Raw genomic sequence first — 17,225 nt, 5'->3', positions numbered from 1 at the left:
TTCTTACTGAACTCTTGCCCCAACACCAAGTATTTTCAAACGCCAAGCTCCTCACCCATGTCTTTCCTTACTTTCTGATGTATTTTACTCTGCTGGAGTCTGGTGAGATTTATCCATAATTTTTCCGGTAACATCATCATTATTACTATTATTTTGTCTCAGAAGATCTCTGGAATGCAACCAATAGTTTCATTATTGCTGTTTGCCTGCAAATACTAGACAAGAGGTTGCGTTGACCAGGACTCACTACAGAGTTAATCCTCTAATGGCAAACTCACGAGATGGGTATTATCATCCTCATTCTTATTGTAAGGATGAAGCAGTCAAGGCAAAAAGAAGAGAAGTGATCTGCTCAAGCAATACAGCCAGGACCCAAAACCCCAAGAATCTACTTATTCTGTAGGCAGAGAAGAATTGGTCATGGAATTGGGTCCAGTCAGAAAGACTATTTTAGCTTTACTGTATAATAAAGCTAAAATAGTGTTCTAGAAGAAGAATTGAACCAAAAGACCATAGTACACCAACAATGTGGTGTTGGGCAAATGATAAACTGGCCTCCCCAGACCTGTTTCCTTATCTGTGAAACAGGGACTTAAGGGCTCAGGTGATATCTAAAGGTCTCTGGAGCTATAACCTTCTGTTTCAGACAGTGGTTGGGTGGAGACATTGACTCTCTGCAGCATGTGCAGATATTAAATAACTCATACTCCTGTTCAGCCAAGGCAGAGGATACTGAATAGGTGTCAGGCTGGTGCTGGGGTCACTGCCACTAAATCCTTGCTGTGACCTCTTTCTAAATCCCAATCTCAGTGGGCAGTGGGGAGGGCTGCTGGGAAGTCCTGGACAAGCAGCTCCTGAGGCAAGTGTAGAAACATTCGCCTGCTGCTTCCCAGCTGGTGGGAAGGATACTGGGCCGGAGACAAAGAACATCCAGAAGGACTCTCGTGCGGGGATTCCTGTCTGTCTCTAATCCAGCATGGTCCCGTGCTCTACTTTAGGGCCGCAAGGTGTTCCTAGGTGCTGGAAGAGGCCCAACGCCAAAGGCCTTGAGCTGATTTATGTGGATTAGGTCTGTAGTCTGTTTCCGCTTCTCTTCTTTCCCTTCTTTGTACCAATATAGTTGCACAGCTATCAGCCCTCAGCTCCCGTAGAACTGGCCCCGACTCTATTCTCCTGATTTCCTCTGGGGGCTTCCTTCCCAGCCATTGCCAATTGCTGAACAGGCCCAGCAGAAACAGACAGAGACCAGAGCAGTCAGTTCTCTCCCCACTCTATAGTCACTAGACAAATCTGGTGGAGTCATTTCCTTGAGATCATTTTGGTACAAAAGACCAGAATATTGTCCTCTGTAACTCTATGATTTTTTTTTTTAATTAAAGAACACCCAAAAGATGGAAGAAGAGAAACAGAGGAGACTTTAGGATTGTAACATATCGTTAAATGGTTCCACCACCTGGGGTAGAGTCCTACCTGATTTTATCTTTACGTATGTGAACTTTCAATTGTTAGAAGAAGCTTCCTAGAATATAACTGCTAAGTAAACCTTCACCTGAAACACAAACACCGCAGTTTCCTTTAGCTTCCTTCACCACTCACCTGTCCATGTCACACACTTCCTGGATCTCATAGCTGTCACAAAAAAGGACATCAGCGTTATCCTTGACGACTATCACAAAGCTTCCTGAATATTGTTCTCTATGGCTTTATCTCCCTTCCTTAAGTCGAGGAGTTTCACTGACTAAGAGGAGCCTGGCTAACAGTCATAGAATGCGACCCCTTGCTGACTACCGAGCAGAGGGCAGACCCCTTACAGAGTTGCGCAGCCACTCCGCAGCGGAGAACAGCACTCAGTGCAAGCCCTGGGGTTATGGGGCAGAGTACGGGGGAAATGATTAATGTATGTCAGCAATAAAGAAATGAAAAGCACAAGGCTGGAAGATCAAGTCCACATTTCTAGAGAAGAAAACAGAGGGGCAAAAGTCTGAACAACAATAGCCGAAAATTCCATGAATCTGTTATGGTGTGAAACAAAGTCACGAACATACTCCATCCAATCAGTCCTTTCTCCCATAAGTGAGCCCCACCGCAATGGCATTAAATGCATCCAGACATTTAACTGGGGAGGTCACTTGGAGTGTTCCGAGCGCTTGCGATGAATTCACACTGGTCCCTGGCTTCTCCGCACGCTGGGAAGGGGCAGGCCTGCGGTAAGGGCTGCCAGCGTGCTGGGAAACATTACTAACGCTAAGAAATGAGATCTTCAGAGCCTTTGAAAGGCTTCCAGGAATGTCAGCACGTACTGCCTGCCCACTCTATGCTGAATGCCTGACTTTGGCTGTCTGCTTAGTCCTGAATGTGCCAGACAGGCCTTCATACAGAGAGAGAGTGTTGTGGGCCCATGAAAGGGGAAGGCTCAGGCTTTCAGACGTGAGTGGTGAGGTTCAAGAAGTGGGTGATAAAGTGGTGGGGTGGGGAGGCCGTCAGGAAAGGTACGAGCAAAAGACCAAAAGAGAAAGAGTTGGCATCTACCTGCATCCTAATAAAGTCCTTGTAGCTTCCTGCCATCAAACCTGGAGATGGAGACTGCTGTCACTGTGTGCTCCGTGCTCAGTAGTCATGCGTATCTGTGTGCCTCACTTGTAGACTCTCCCCAGATCCAAGGACCTCTCGACCATCTGAGAATGAGCTTTTTAAGCCCTGCCAAGGCATACATGTGTGCTTTTGTTTATATTTCAACACCAAATATAAATGCCATTTGTAGTGTGTGTCTTTGGGATTATCTTTGTCTTTTCACCTCCAATATATGAAAAAATTGAGAAATGTCCGTTGTGGTACATCTGGATATCTTGGAATTTTTTTTTCCTGCAAGCTCACTTTCAAAAAGGAAGAAAAACGTTTTGTGTCGTGAACCATTCCCTAACTCTTTAACAGTGCTACTCAGAATTCCTTGGCACAGCCTCTACCGCTAGAGGAAAGAACCCTTCTGGTGTTTTGAGCTTTTCCGAGGAGGCAGTCTGATGTCACTGGTGGCAGACACAGTATGTATGTATCTGTCTTTTGTCTGCACCATCTGTTTTTCTCTTTACAGGCTATTATTCAGATTTATTTTTCTCTCTTTCCAGGAAGGGTGCCTCTCCAGAAGGGCATGGGCTGTAGGTGTTAAAGAGATTGAGCTGGTATTCTAACACAATTTCCCTCTGTTCCTTCCTTCCTAGAATCTTATGGCAAGGGCCTTATATGACAATGTCCCCGAGTGTGCTGAGGAACTGGCCTTTCGCAAGGGAGACATCCTGACCGTCATAGAGCAGAACACAGGGGGACTGGAAGGATGGTGGCTGTGCTCCTTGCACGGTCGGCAAGGCATTGTCCCAGGCAACCGGGTGAAGCTCCTGATTGGCCCCATGCAGGAGACCTCCTCTAGCCACGACCAGCCTGCGTCCGGACTAATGCACCAGACCTTTGGCCAACAGAAGCTCTATCAAGTGCCAAACCCACAGGCTGCTCCTCACGACACCATCTACCAAGTACCACCTTCCTACCAGAGTCAGGGAATTTACCAAGTACCCACTGGCCATGGCAGCCAAGAACAGAGTGTATATCAAGTGCCACCATCAGTACAGAGAAGCACTGGGGGGACCAATGGTCCCCACTTAAGTAAAAAGGTGAGTAAGTGACTAACTGGATTTTTGTTCCTACTTCTTTTTCTTTTTCTTTTTTTCCCATTGCACTTGGAGCAATAGGATGTTCCCAAAATAATAACTTGAAAGTGCCAAGAAGTAAATATACTGAGTGTCCTAGCTCAGGCACCATTTTTGCATCATTTCGCCATTCATCAGTCAGCAAAACTTTCCTGAGTTGCAAGTACCAGGTACTATTGATCCACAGCCGCTGTAAGTTCCTGTGTCATTCTGGGTCATACTGGAACATTAAATTGTTTCTCTTTCTGATAGATCTGTGCTCACACTGTTTCCAGTCTTTTCTGTTTCTTCTTTGAATGGTACAAGACACCAAATCCTGTACAAGCACAGTAATGCAGCAAGGACCCTTCCTTGGCCAAAAACTGAATCATGACCCCATTGGCTTGGCTGGACAAAGAGCCCACCAGAAGTAGAGAGAGAAAAGAAGCCGGGAGTAGGTCCTGCCTACCAATTTGTTCTGTTGGCTCTTATGGTTTGACTCACTGAAAAGACATAGATACACTTGAGTTTGAAAAGAAGCTGTCCTCCTATCCTTAAAGTAATTCCTATGATAATGCCTAAGGCAGTGGGTGATAATAAGGAGCGTGGACATGCAGGAAGGCATCAGTGTTAAAAGAATTTTAAAAAGTGGGGAGCTCTTCATCACCCTGTGTAGTCCCAAATACCATAGCAATTTGAGATAAATAGAAATGCATTAATTGAAAAATGAATATTGAATGCCTCGTATACTTCTGATGCTTATGATACAGTGATGAATTCAAGAATCAACAAAGCCCTGGGGATGCTTACATTGTAGTAGGGGAGACACAAGCGAACATGACAATGTCAGGTGGGGATACGTGCTGGGAAGAAATTAATGTCAGTGGACTTCTAGGGGTCATGGCCAAAACCAAGATGATGCTTTTGTGAGTGTTACAAGGGATAGATTTTCTCTTTCATTTACTAGCAAATTCTAATGACTCCTTCAAGGTTTGGTAGTAAGAATGAGTCAATTGAACAGAATAAGAAAATATCTCAGAATTACAGGAGGAAAGATGCAGTTAGATACCAGAAACAGCTTGTTGACTCTTAGAGCACTAAGTACAGATGTGCCTTGCCTGAAGAAAATCTAATACGAAGTCTAAATTTACAAATGCATATAAATTAGGGAATATCCATTTGCATGATATTAGAATTCTTTGTTTAAAAAAAAGGTAGATAAAGATTTATTGTTGAATTCCTTTAAATAAAAACACTAATGCATTTTTAAATCACCTTCTGTACAAAAATTATGTTTTACAAAGCACTTCTCAAGAGCACATGTGTTGCATAACTGAGTGTATGTCCAATAGGAGGAATTCCTCAAGAGGTGGTCAATCGATTTCCCATTTGCATTGCTCAGGACAACAACAATCCCTGGCTAGAGGGGACAGACTAAGCCATGACTCTTTAACGTTCTTCTTACCCCAGCAGTTTTAGATTCAAAGGGTAAGCTGAACCTGGCCTCTATCTACAGAGGGGAAAAAGAGCAGTTGAAAGGTGTCACTATAAATAAATAACTTCTCTCATTCTCAGTCCTGGTTGTTCGCACCTTAAAAATAGCTCTCCCTCATCTGAGCTAGGTGAGGCAGACGCGAGGCCAGAACAGGAGATGCTTGGCTGAGAGGTGGTGGAGTCTAAACCTAAGTCATAGTTTATTTCTGCAGGAAGGTAACAAGTTTTCCATTTTAGGCGCGACCTTTTCACTTCCAAGTCTGAGAAGTCTGAGACCTCAGACTTCTTCCCGTTGCTTTTGCCATAACTGCACTGCAGATTTTCTCCCTGGCTCTCCCCGCCTTTAGGGGGCAGAGACTTTTTGACTCGCCTTCCCTTGGATTGATGTCAAGAAGTTGGGGTGACCCTTGGACACTCAAACTCCATGTTTTGTTTTGTTTTGTTTTAATTTTACACTTAGTGGAAGCTTTTATGTTTAGCAAAAGGGAGGTGAGTCCTGTAGAGGAAGCCAGCTTCTGTCACCTCTGTCAGCCCTTCCAGCAACCAGAGCTGGGGAGCAGGTAATGCCTGGAGTTAGGGTCTTCATGTAGTGGGGTGTGAGGTGGTAACATGGCCAAGATGGGGAGGGGGGGTGGTCCCAGCTCCTTTCCTGCCAAATACCAAGCGCTCTCCAGATATCCTGACCTCCCCTTGACAGCATCCTGGTGCCTCTGGGTCTCTAGGCTGCCTGTCTCTGTCCACTTCCCCTGACCTCTGGCTCACACCCCCATGGGAGTGAGTTTGCCTCTTTCTTCCTTTCCTTTCCCTTCTTCTTTCCCTTCCTCCCCTCCTATCACTCTTCCCTTCTTCCCTCCCTCCCTTCCTTCCTTCCTTTCATGGTGGAGATGGCTTAGCTGCTAAGAGGTGATTTTAACCTTCCAGGTAATAGCGACTGCTTTAAAAACTTCTGTCCACATCTTCCTGGCTTTAGGATCTTCTCAGTGGAAGAGAATCATACTCGTGACTTAAGCCACAGCACAAGAGATAATCCTAGTGCAGTGGGGATCAGGCTTTTTTTTTTTCTTTCCCTTCATTTTAGCAGTTTTACTGACTTACTAAACAAAGCAATTGGCTCATTTTCTCTTTTAATTTTCTTTGCTCACTTGCTCATTTTCTCTTTTAATTTCCAATCTGTGAAATGGTGGTGAACCCACAACTACATATTTCTGGTAGTTTAAGATATGGTCCCTAAAACTATTAAACAAGAAAATGAGGAGTCAGTGGATCTTATTTTGAACCACCAAAGTGTGATTTAAAATTTTAATGAATGTGGAATCACCCAGAGAGTTTGAAAGGTGAGTGTAAATGCAGATTCCCAGGCCCTTCCCACCAGAGATTCTAATCCAGTAGGACTTGGTTGGGGCCCGGGAACCTGCATTTTATTGAGCCCTTTGCATATTTCTGGGGAAGGTGGTCCAGGACTACACTTTAAGAAACAGTGTAAAGAGACCATGAAGGAGATTGGATATCTTCCAGTCTGATTGTGATTTGGGACTTTCCATAGTTCAAGATTCCCTTTATGTTGCTACAGACTGTGGGCTTCAGAAGTTTCATCCACTATGACTTTTTCTACTAATGAATCACTTAAGAAAAAAAAAAGATAGTGAATTCTGCCTTCTATCACCTTGACTTTACTCTCTGGGAAAGTCCAGCCTCTACCCACCTTCTTGCATCCCATCCAGATTAACTGACATTCGTCATTGATTAAATCAGCGTTTAGACAAAGAGCAAGAGTCATGTAATCCCCACCCTTTTATGAAACTGGGGGACAACATGAGTATTGTGGAAAGAGCCTGGGCTTTGGAGTTAGGCCGACTCTTGGTTCTGTTTCTTCATAGCTGTATATCCTTTTTCAAATTACAGACCTTCTCTAAGCTTTGGTTTCTTCATCTGAAAAATGGGAATAATAATGACCACCTCATAGAACTGTTGTGGGTATTAAAGGGATGAACGTACAAATGTTCTACTGCTAGCACGTACGCTGTAACTCCTGAGTGTGTGAATCTCCCTTTAGTTCCGCAGGAATTCTGCAGATGGTGGAAAAGAACTCCCAAAGTTCTCCAGAAACCATATACACAGACACCTTTATTTCATTTCATTGGTCTTTTTCACTCTGAATTTTGTATGCAGGGCTGTTTTATCCATTAGACATTGTAGGCAGAATGCCCAGGGCCTATGAGAATATTTGAAAGCTGAAAAAGAAAAAGTTTTGGCTCCAAAATATGAAACGCAAAAACTACAAAATAGAAATTAATAAACATTTAGATAAAAGTCTAGGAAACAACATCATGTCAAACCCATTAATTGTTACACTTAAAAACAATTTGTCCATTAGATTTTTCTCACTTTGCAAAGATTTCTAAATATGCATCGTGATTGCCAAGAACTCACAGGCAATTCTAAATTAAATGAGTTACTCATACTCAAATAATTTGAAAAGTGAGTTATAAAAAAAGAAAAAAGTTTTCAATATTTTAAAAGCAAAAATTCTGCTTAATTTGGGACTGTGGTTTGGGGCAAAGCCTCCAAATGTCCAAAAGCCAAAGGCCTACAAAGGTCGAAAATAGCTTCATTTCTCTGCTTCAAAGATCAGTAAAACTGCCTTCTGAGTTCATCCGTTTCATGCTTGATCTGCATGGTGAATTTTATGTGTTTCTGTGATTATTCTTTGAACATGTTGCTCTGTATTCTGACTGGTAGAATTAGATTTGCTTTGTCTCCTTCCAAAAATCAGTTTGGGGCCAAATTATAAGCTCCATTAAGGCAGAAGCCATGACTGTCTCCTTACTGCTATAGCCCAGGCACATAGCAAAGTTTCAGCACACAGATTACAACCCAGTGAACGAATGAACAAGATAAAAGCAAGAAGCAAAGTATTCAATTTGAGTTAACCTTTAACTGAAAGGTGGTTCTGATCTTATCATCCATCTATCATCTCACACTGTTCAAACCCTGCCCGTCCAGCTCATTACTGTCTGGTGTGTAGGTGTCAGATTTTATACAGTAATTTCCCCTCAGATGGACCTTTGAGAATGTCAGCACCTGTTTTTTGTAATTGTAACTATCTATACACAATAATAGAGCAACCGAAGGAAAGCATGATTAATGTAAGGTTGGGCTTGTCTGATGGACTAACTTTCGTGCATTTTGCCCTGTTTAGAGGAGATTAGATACCTCTTCTGTAGCCACCTAAACAGGAGAACTGGGATTTTTCGAGTGAGGAGTTAGCGGGCTTCCTTTGCAGGTGCTCTGATTTATCTAGAACGCCTTATCCCCTGTGTTCTAGCTGTGAATTCCTATTCATTCTTTAAAACCCATGTCAAAGTTCATCTCCTCTGTGAAGCCTTTGTCTGCAACCCAGCAATTTCTCTCGTCTATGGCCTCCAAATGTGGTACACATTGGATCTCAAGGGAGCCCATGGGCTCATTAAAAATGTAATGGCCTACAAAGAACGATTACATTGTGTAATGTCAAATATACTGATTATCCTAATTTGAGCATCACATATTGCACACAGGTATTAAAATCCAATTCCATACCCCACAGATATGTACAATTCATTATGTTTCAGTAAAAATCAATAAATAAAATATGTAATGGCCTGCCATTATAATGTGTATGATGGTCTAGGCTGGGGCAAGTACTGCTTTGAGGTGGCACTCAAAAAACTCAAGTAATATTGAAATTTAGCAGGACCCCTTGATGTCATCTTGAAGGACCATTTTCTACCTTCCAAAATGGGACACAGCCAAAAGTTGGTAGGAAATGATTCGAAGATCTTAGTCAGGTCTTCCAGCCCCATTCCTGAAAGGTAATATAAGAACCAGAAATAGATTAACTACAATGTTTGTACCTTCTTAGACACTGAGTCATTACAAAACACACACGCACGCACGCGCGCGCGCACACACACACACACACACACAGCCGTTGGCTAAGGAACCAAGGGCTTCCCCTTATTGGAATCTGAGGCATTGTGAAATGTAGTTGCCCAGAGCAACGCTCAGATACCAGCCAAATAACTGCTATATATTAGTGGTATGATTTGTCTACCAACAAGTAAAAAATAGATTTAGAGGAAATGAAACCTCCCAAAGAAGATAAAGTCTGACTTCTCACTTTCTTTTATTCCTTGCCTACACACACATACACCCATACAACAGACATACATCCAAGCCTCGAAAGATACTTCTGGGGCAGAGTATACCTCTGGTTTCTCCATCAAAAACTCAATAAAGTACAATTATGTTCCAGAATTGTGCATTTGTACATAAAGTTCATCTTAATTTAAGGGAATTTTTCTCCTCAATATATGTCTTTTTGGACTATGCAGAGAACTGAACTTCCATCTAACATCTCTCCCCCGAAGAATCAAGATACATCATAAGTCTTACACAAAATTGGAAGTCCTTGAGCACTTGAAGGGCAGGACTTTATGAGCTCACTTTGAATATGAGAAGTATCTTTTCCCAGACGAATCACCCACACCTGCAGAATGAGCAAACTGTAACATCTTAAAACTGAACAAAGGTCCTTTTTATTTGGTCAATGCCAAAGCCTTCAAACTCAGTTGCACTTTGTTACAAAGCTCATAGATAATGCATATTTCTAAGAGTGCATTAGTCACTCCTCATAAACCCACACCAAAGCAAACAGAGGTTAATCTTTCTTTTTCAATGATTTCATGCTAAGTGACTGTGTTTATCATAGAGAATAGGTAAAATACTGTGTGCAGTATTCTGTCTGGCTAAGTGGGTGACACTCTTTTGGAGAGAGAGAGAAGAAAACATTTATTTTACTTAATGATAAAGCTGAAACTTAATATTGGTTGAACACATCTTTAAAAACAGACTTGTTTAAGTATATCGTGCAAAATACAGATCTAAAAAGTCTGTCAGAAATCAAAAGCACTTCGTTCTTCGTAGTTGTGTCATAAATCTAGTTGTCAACGTAACTTCTAGAGAGGTGTGCCACTCCTGCTTAAGAAGTACAGGTGTGACTCACGTGGGGCACTGTGTCTTCCCCGGAAGTCACATGTACCTCCAGTAACATGGGAAGAGTACCCAGTAGTCTACTCCTTACAGGGACCCCACAACACATCATTTTTTTTTTTTTGAAGCAAAGGAGACTTTGATCACATTAACCACAGAATGCCATAATCACATCTGATTTATTTGAATAATTTTTATAATATTTGGTTTTCTTAAAGCATGGCACACTGGAACGCGTTATTTGTCAGAATAGTTTTGTTTTCAAATTTACCACCAATTGACGGTGTAGACTGTAGTGATGTTATTAAGTTACTTACTGCTTCCATCTCATGCCGCAACATAGTTTTAGAACTAGAGGAGAGGGGTGACCTTAAAGTGCCTTTGAGCGTTGGCTTTATGTTAGGGATGTTATACACGTAATATCATCTAATCCTCTCAGCAGCCTTGTGAGGGGTGCGTTGCAGCCTTCACTTTGCAGAGGAGGAATCTGAGGCCTGAGAATTAAGTTAACTTGCTGAAGTTAACTTGCTGCGATATTTGAGCCCACGTCCGTCTGACTCCGACGCTAATGATTTTTACATCCAAGCTAATGGTTGATGTTGCCAAGCCCTAAAATAAGAGGGCTTATTTACATACTTTATTAACAATTCCAGCTCACCAGAATCCTGGGTGCTAAATAGCATCCTGGTGGCCACATGATTATTAAAGTTGCCACAGAAGGTTCAACTTTAGGTCCGGGGAATAGGCTAATAAATAGCATCCTGGTGGCCACATGATTATTAAAGTTGCCACAGAAGGTTCAACTTTAGGTCCGGGGAATAGGCTAACGAGAAGTTCAAGCCACGGCTGCTGTAGTGGTCAGTTTCGGAGCAGACTGATCCCAAAGTCCTGAGCAGGTCTTAGGGTGATGTCCAGACTCGTACCACTGAGAATGTTGCTCCGTTGGCTTTCTCTGCCATGTGGAAATATCATCTTTTCAAATAACTTCAGATTGCTCCAGATGGATACCTTTATTTAACGAGATGTAGACAAATCACCCAGAATGAGCTTGCTGATAAATGGGGCACCCCCCCCCCAAAAAGCATAAGATACCCAGTTTTCAGGTTGTGCTTCTCATAGAAGGAAGTAACTTTCTTTGGGAGTATTTATTTGTGCAATTAGAAAAGTAGTAAATTTCTAGTAAATATCTGATGTGTGTTGCCAGTATAAGTAACAGAACATTGAGAACGATAAGTTGGACTGCTGGACCAACTAAACAGGGGTCTTATTCACTTCTGTTAGTAACAGGCTTAGTAACCTTTCTGCACATTAGTTCCCTCAACTGTGAAATGGCTAGTAAAACTGGATTATGCCTAATGGTCTTCGCTAAAATTTTATGATCCAGTTATCCTTATCTGATTATTTCCCAGAAACACTTGAAAAGTTTAATTAACTTTTCAAGACCTGACCTTGAGTCTTTTTTAAAAAAGAAAAAACACTCAGGCATTGATATAAATTTCAACTTGACCCCTAAATTTTGGCAGATCCTTCCTACCCTTCCTTTAGGATCCCGCCCACCTTCCCATGCAGAACCACAATGCCCTTAAGAAGACAGAGCCGTTCCAGAAGACAGCAAGAGCTGGCAGGGACACCAGGCAGGGGTCAGGGTGTGCTGAGCCAGGAAGCATCAATATTTGACAGACCCGGGTCCTGTACCCCAGAAAACTTCCTGAGAGTCCCTTATTAAGCAGAACTGTCTTTCCCTGCTTTGTTACCAAGATCTAAGAAAGCACTTTGTCCTGAACTTGCTGTTTTCTGCTCCTTTTCCTCTGTTTAATCCTCTTCAATTTGGCAGAGGCCCTTAGTGGGTCTGGTATCTCTCAACACGACAGCCACCTTCAGAGGAAGCTGGCACAGGGCTCTGCCATATGAGTGGGCTGCCCACCAGCCACTGCGTCTTTCCTCCCAACGAAGCCATGAGAGGTCTCCTATTTAGGAAGAAATGATATGAATAGGTATTTGGGTCCCCAAAGTCTTGACTCTTACCTCCTTTCTATAGTCACATCCCCTTTGGGGCATCTGTAGGCATTGTCTAAAATTCATTTCAAAATCTAGATTTAGTGCTCAGTGTCCTGTTGAATTTATTTGGACATCAAAAGAGCCAAAATGTGTGTGCCTTTTATAGTTTTCATTCAAAGAACATTTTGGTCCATGGGATATAAAAAAAAAATGGCTTTCCTGTACCCAACTCTGTCACAAGCTGTGTTCGGTTTTGTCCTGAGAAAGACCTCAACCACTGGAGGAACCCAGACGTCATTTCCCGTCATGTTGTTTCATGTTAAATTCTTCTAGCTGCTTTCTGGCGATCAGTCGCTCCATAACTAAATATTACTTTAGCACTCGCTGCACAAGGAGCCTCCTGAAAGCAGCAGGAGAGACATGCTTGGGGCTTAACAATCGGGGCACTGTTTCCATTGAGTGTTTCACAGCCCAACACTGTGTCGAATGAAAGCAACCCAAGAGCCCCGTCCCACTTCTGAGCTTTCAGTGGTGACTTTTTCCTCATTTGGAAAAAGAGGCTGGCCATGATTTAGATGTGACTAGCAGAAGGACTTTGTTCTAGCATAAAACCAGGCATCAAAATGTCTTTGAAGAAAACTAAATCACCTCCCCAAAATAGAGGGGTAAAAATCTTCACAAGCACAAGAGAAGCATTAGAAAGGGTTAACCATGGACGTGACCTGTGAGGGTGTGTTTTTGAGGCCAGACTCAGTTTTCATTAAATTGTTGCTATGCAAGTAAATAAATGAGCTCACTGCTACACCCAAGCTGGCCAGAGAGAATTTACCGAGAATTAATAAATCCTGGGTAAGCAACATGTGGCTTTTCTTCTGGTCATAGAAAAGCAACTAGTAATCTTTGATTTCAAACAGACAAACCTCTGTAACTTTGCAGGATCTGAAAATTGGTTCCCAGTGCTAATGGCCAAGCAGTGATAATGGTGATGTTTCTTTTCCTAGTGTTTTCTTTAAAGGGAAGGGGTCAAATAGTTCATTTAAGACAAAGGTTATTATAAAATCTAATAAATATTGTGATGGCTTTGTTAATGCTTTTTAAGGGCATCTAAGTGAAATAAGTCCCTTTCCAACAGGCAGTTTTGGAAATCTTAATACTCTTGTTAGTACATGAAACCCAAAGAGAGGTAATATAAATAAATCCGGGGACTGGGGGAGGGGGACATTAGAAATAGGAAGCAGTCTAATTTTACTTTCCACATGTGCCAAGAAAAATGCAAGTAGATGACTGCTAATCAGTGAAACATACTTTTGAATTCAGACAGTCTCAGAACTACCAATGGCGAGGTTATAAATCTGTACTGTAATCATTACAGCACAGCGGCACTTTTTAACTTTGCATCAATTACCCTGAGCAGTACCTGGGTTGTCTGGTTTCTGGCTAGCCCCTAGGGCAGAACACCAGAAGCTGGTTACACACATTGCTGCTCAGCTTTATTCATGGATAAACTCCACTGGACAATAATCGAGGCATTATCCAAATATACGAGGCAATGGATTGCTCAGTTCAGGCCATTCCTGATGTTGCTTTGGACTGTAGAGACTTAGACACAGAATCGTGGGACACAGAAATTAGAACAGTTGTATAAGTTATAGTTTTTGTAACTGTTCTAATTTCTGTGTCCCATGATTCTCTTGGAAGAAAACCCTTCCAAGTAAAATTTCTTATATTTTTTAAAAATTTTTGTGATTTTGTAATTTTTGCTGCATACAAAGGTAGACACAGTAGAACCATGAATAATAATAAAACACTAGAGCATGACCAGTGCTGCTGAAGTTACCTGTGCTCCTCCGCAGCCCATCTCTTGTCTCTCATCCACTCCACCAACTCTTCCTTTCAAAGGGTGGGATTTCTCTGTTTCCTTTTTTACTGCTTTGTTCTTCCTTAGGGTTGCTGGTAGCATATGGAAAGGGGAAAGGAGTCAAAGCGGGACAGTGCTGGAGGGGAGAGCTGAGAAGTTGTAATGAGCAGGTGAGCGCAGGCTGGCATCAGAAGGAAGCAAAACTCGGCAGGACCTGAGGGTTCCTGGGGGGCCTGAGATTGGCCTTCATGAATGGTGGCTGTTTGCTCCCTCTTCACTTTCCTCCCTGCTCCATTGAGCTAGCAGCATGCAGCTGAGAAGCTGAAGTTCTCCTAAACATGTGGCCTCCAGTGTAGCTGCTCTGCCCAGTCCCAGGCTCCCAGCCAGCTCTGCATTAAGAATAGGAAGTCGATGCCCAAGGAAAGAAGCTCCCCCAGGTAGACCTGCTGAGACCTTGGCACAAGTGGCACCATGTGACAGAAGTTATCTTGAGAGAAAATGCTGTACTTCTAGACCTTCCAGAGAGATGAGCGTGTGTCCTACTTCTGGGTAAGATCCGTTTGACAAACACAGCTTGTGGTCTTCCACTGGGAAGGCCTCCTCTGTTGAACATTTTGATAAAGTGTCCTGATTTGGTGGCCTCACTGTCCTTCTCTTGGATAAACATCATTACCTTTAGGACATTTTCCCCTGGGGTTTTCCATTAGAGTGTCTTGAGCCACTCTGCTGAAATTATCAGTGATGGCGGCAATGCTGATCTGACCAGTGTCAAACAATAACCAAGTAAATCTGCAGATGGTCATCAAGGGCCAAAGTTTCTTGTCATGTACTGCTTTGATTTAAAATTCCCATTGCCCCTCAGACCTTGCTTTGAACACTATGCATTTTTGAAGATTAATTTCTTTCTGTCTGACTTAAATCTAAGAATGATTAAATTTTGTTTTTTCCCATGGTTTAATCATGAAACATTTTGTAAGCAAACAGCCTTGAGATCTGTGATTACTGAGACACAGACAACATCCTTATTATATTAGAAAGAAAGCAAGAATTGACCATCTGTCCTGTTACTATCATCTTATCTCCTGCATTCCTGGTTATCTTTGATTGTGAGTTGGACATTGTATTTTTAAAATATTTGTAGAAATAATTTGAGGCCTATAAAGATGTTCTCTGCTTCCAGAGAGGACTTTGTTTCCTTTTGCCAGCCTCATAGGCACACATAAATCTAATTTCATGCTTTGAGATGTTCTGAGCAACCCTGATGACTTAAAGCCTGCCTTCAGCCTGTACAAGGGTGGGTTTACTTCCAGTTAATCTTTACTTTTGGATGTAGTCCTTAGGGTTCCAACCCAAAGTGGGGAATGTTTTATCAGGGTCTCTACATTGGTGAGCCCTGAAGCCCAGTGTTCTCCCTCACCCAAAGAAGGTGTAAAAAACACAACATCACCTCTCAGACCCCTGTTTCAGATCAGCAGATGCCCCCAGAGAAAGAGCAGCCTCACTTCTTTCTCAGGAGAATTCCTTCTGTCCCAAATTTTGACCTGGCAATTCTTTACTATCTTTTAACTCTTTGATGCTATTAAGAAGATCTTTTACATCTTCTCTTCATTTTTTAAGTTGTCTTCAGCAGGATGGTTAACCTGAATTACCTAGTCGGTGATTTCCGGAAGTCAAAGTTCAAAGATAAAATCCGTATAACCTGGGTAACAATTACAATATTCATAGCTAAGGCTTAAGGGTTTACTCTGTGCCAGTCACTTTATGTACTTCATCTCATTTATTACTTAGAATTACCTATGAGGTGAGTATTATTATTTCTGTTTTACTAACAAGAAAACAGGCTTAGAGCAGGTAAGTACCATGGTCACGTTCTCATAGCTAGTAAGTGGTAGAGCCGGAATTTAGATCCAGCTCTTCCTGAGTCCAGCTCATGTTGTCTGTCACTCCCCTCTTCAGACCTAATTCTTCTGATGGCCTAAAGACCCTATGGGGCATACACAGCTGCTTATGCCACAAGCCTGTCACATGTCCTCAGAACTAAAGCAAGAATGACTTCTATTCCATTATATTGTATTTTCCTTCTGATGTCGAGGTAGAAAGCAGGGTTTGTTTTGTTTTGTTTTTCCAAAACACTCTCCCATCTGTTTCTGGCTTGTGGCTGAGAAGAACCCAGGTGTTCATGTCCTATACAGGCTTGATTGGGGAAAAGAAACCCATCTAGCAGCACTCCTTGGCCTCCAGTAGTGTTTCACCCCAGCTGGTGGTGCATTCTGACATAGTTTCTGATTCCTCAACTTAACCTAACATTCTGCTTTCTCCCTCACTTGCCCAACACTATCGAGCATGGCTGTTAACACACTTCTGCCCCTTATCCCACAGGTCCTGCTCAACCCAGAGCTGGCTTACCTGGAAATTAAGTGTATCCTATGTAGGCAGACTTTGTTTAGTATCCTCTCTAGTTCTATACCGTCTTGAATAAGAATAGCCTTGAGTTTCCTTTAGTCTGTAATGTATTGAGTCGAAACATTTATCCTAGACCAACTATATTCAGGACACTGGGCTAGGTCCTGCTATTTATACCTAAATGAATAATAAATGGTCTCTGACACCAAAATGCTAAAAGAAGAGATGAGATGCACCAAGCAGTCAAACCACAGTGATAAGTACCATTAGAGATGTGTAGATAACATGCTCAGAGAGTATGAAAGAGGGAGATATTTTATCTATCTGGGAAAGTCTTCATGGGAGAAGGGCATTCAGCTTGGCCTTGAAAATCAAATAAAATTTAACTGTAATGAAAGAAAGACCAGCATCTTAGACAAAGACACAGCATGTAAAGGCACAGAGGTGTGGGCGTGCATAGCATGTATGAGAAATGGAGTCATTAGGTCTTGCCAAGGCTTGGAATTAGGAAAGAGTTTGGGGAAGAGGCTTTCAAAGCCTTGAGGAAGGAGGGCAAAAATACACAGATGAAGGCAAAGACTGCTGGCCTGGGGATCAGAGACATGACTAGTTTGGCCTAGGTGATGTTTTAAAAATTCGAGCCCCCCCCCCAAAAAAAATTCAAGCCCACTGTGAAAACCGGGAGATTTCACATAAAAATCCAGATATCTGGCTTTTCCTGAAAATATGAAAGATCTGGCAACACAGGGGCACATTTCTTCAGG

General features: G+C 42.3%; 1 protein-coding gene across 1 annotated transcript in view; it reads left to right on the top strand.

Annotated features, from left to right (window-relative positions):
* The window catches only part of NEDD9 (neural precursor cell expressed, developmentally down-regulated 9), a 44,309-nt gene that overhangs the window by 14,972 nt on the left and 12,112 nt on the right, over positions 1-17,225 (top strand). The window contains exon 2 of the mRNA XM_063097082.1: positions 3,216-3,662. Coding sequence (XP_062953152.1) covers positions 3,216-3,662 — 447 coding nt within the window. The remainder of the gene's footprint in view (positions 1-3,215; positions 3,663-17,225) is intronic.

Source organism: Cynocephalus volans, chromosome 5, assembly GCF_027409185.1.
Source record: "Cynocephalus volans isolate mCynVol1 chromosome 5, mCynVol1.pri, whole genome shotgun sequence".
Classification (NCBI taxonomy): domain Eukaryota; kingdom Metazoa; phylum Chordata; class Mammalia; order Dermoptera; family Cynocephalidae; genus Cynocephalus; species Cynocephalus volans.
The sequence above is the reverse complement of the archived record's forward strand: the minus strand, read 5'-3'. Positions and strand labels throughout refer to the sequence as shown.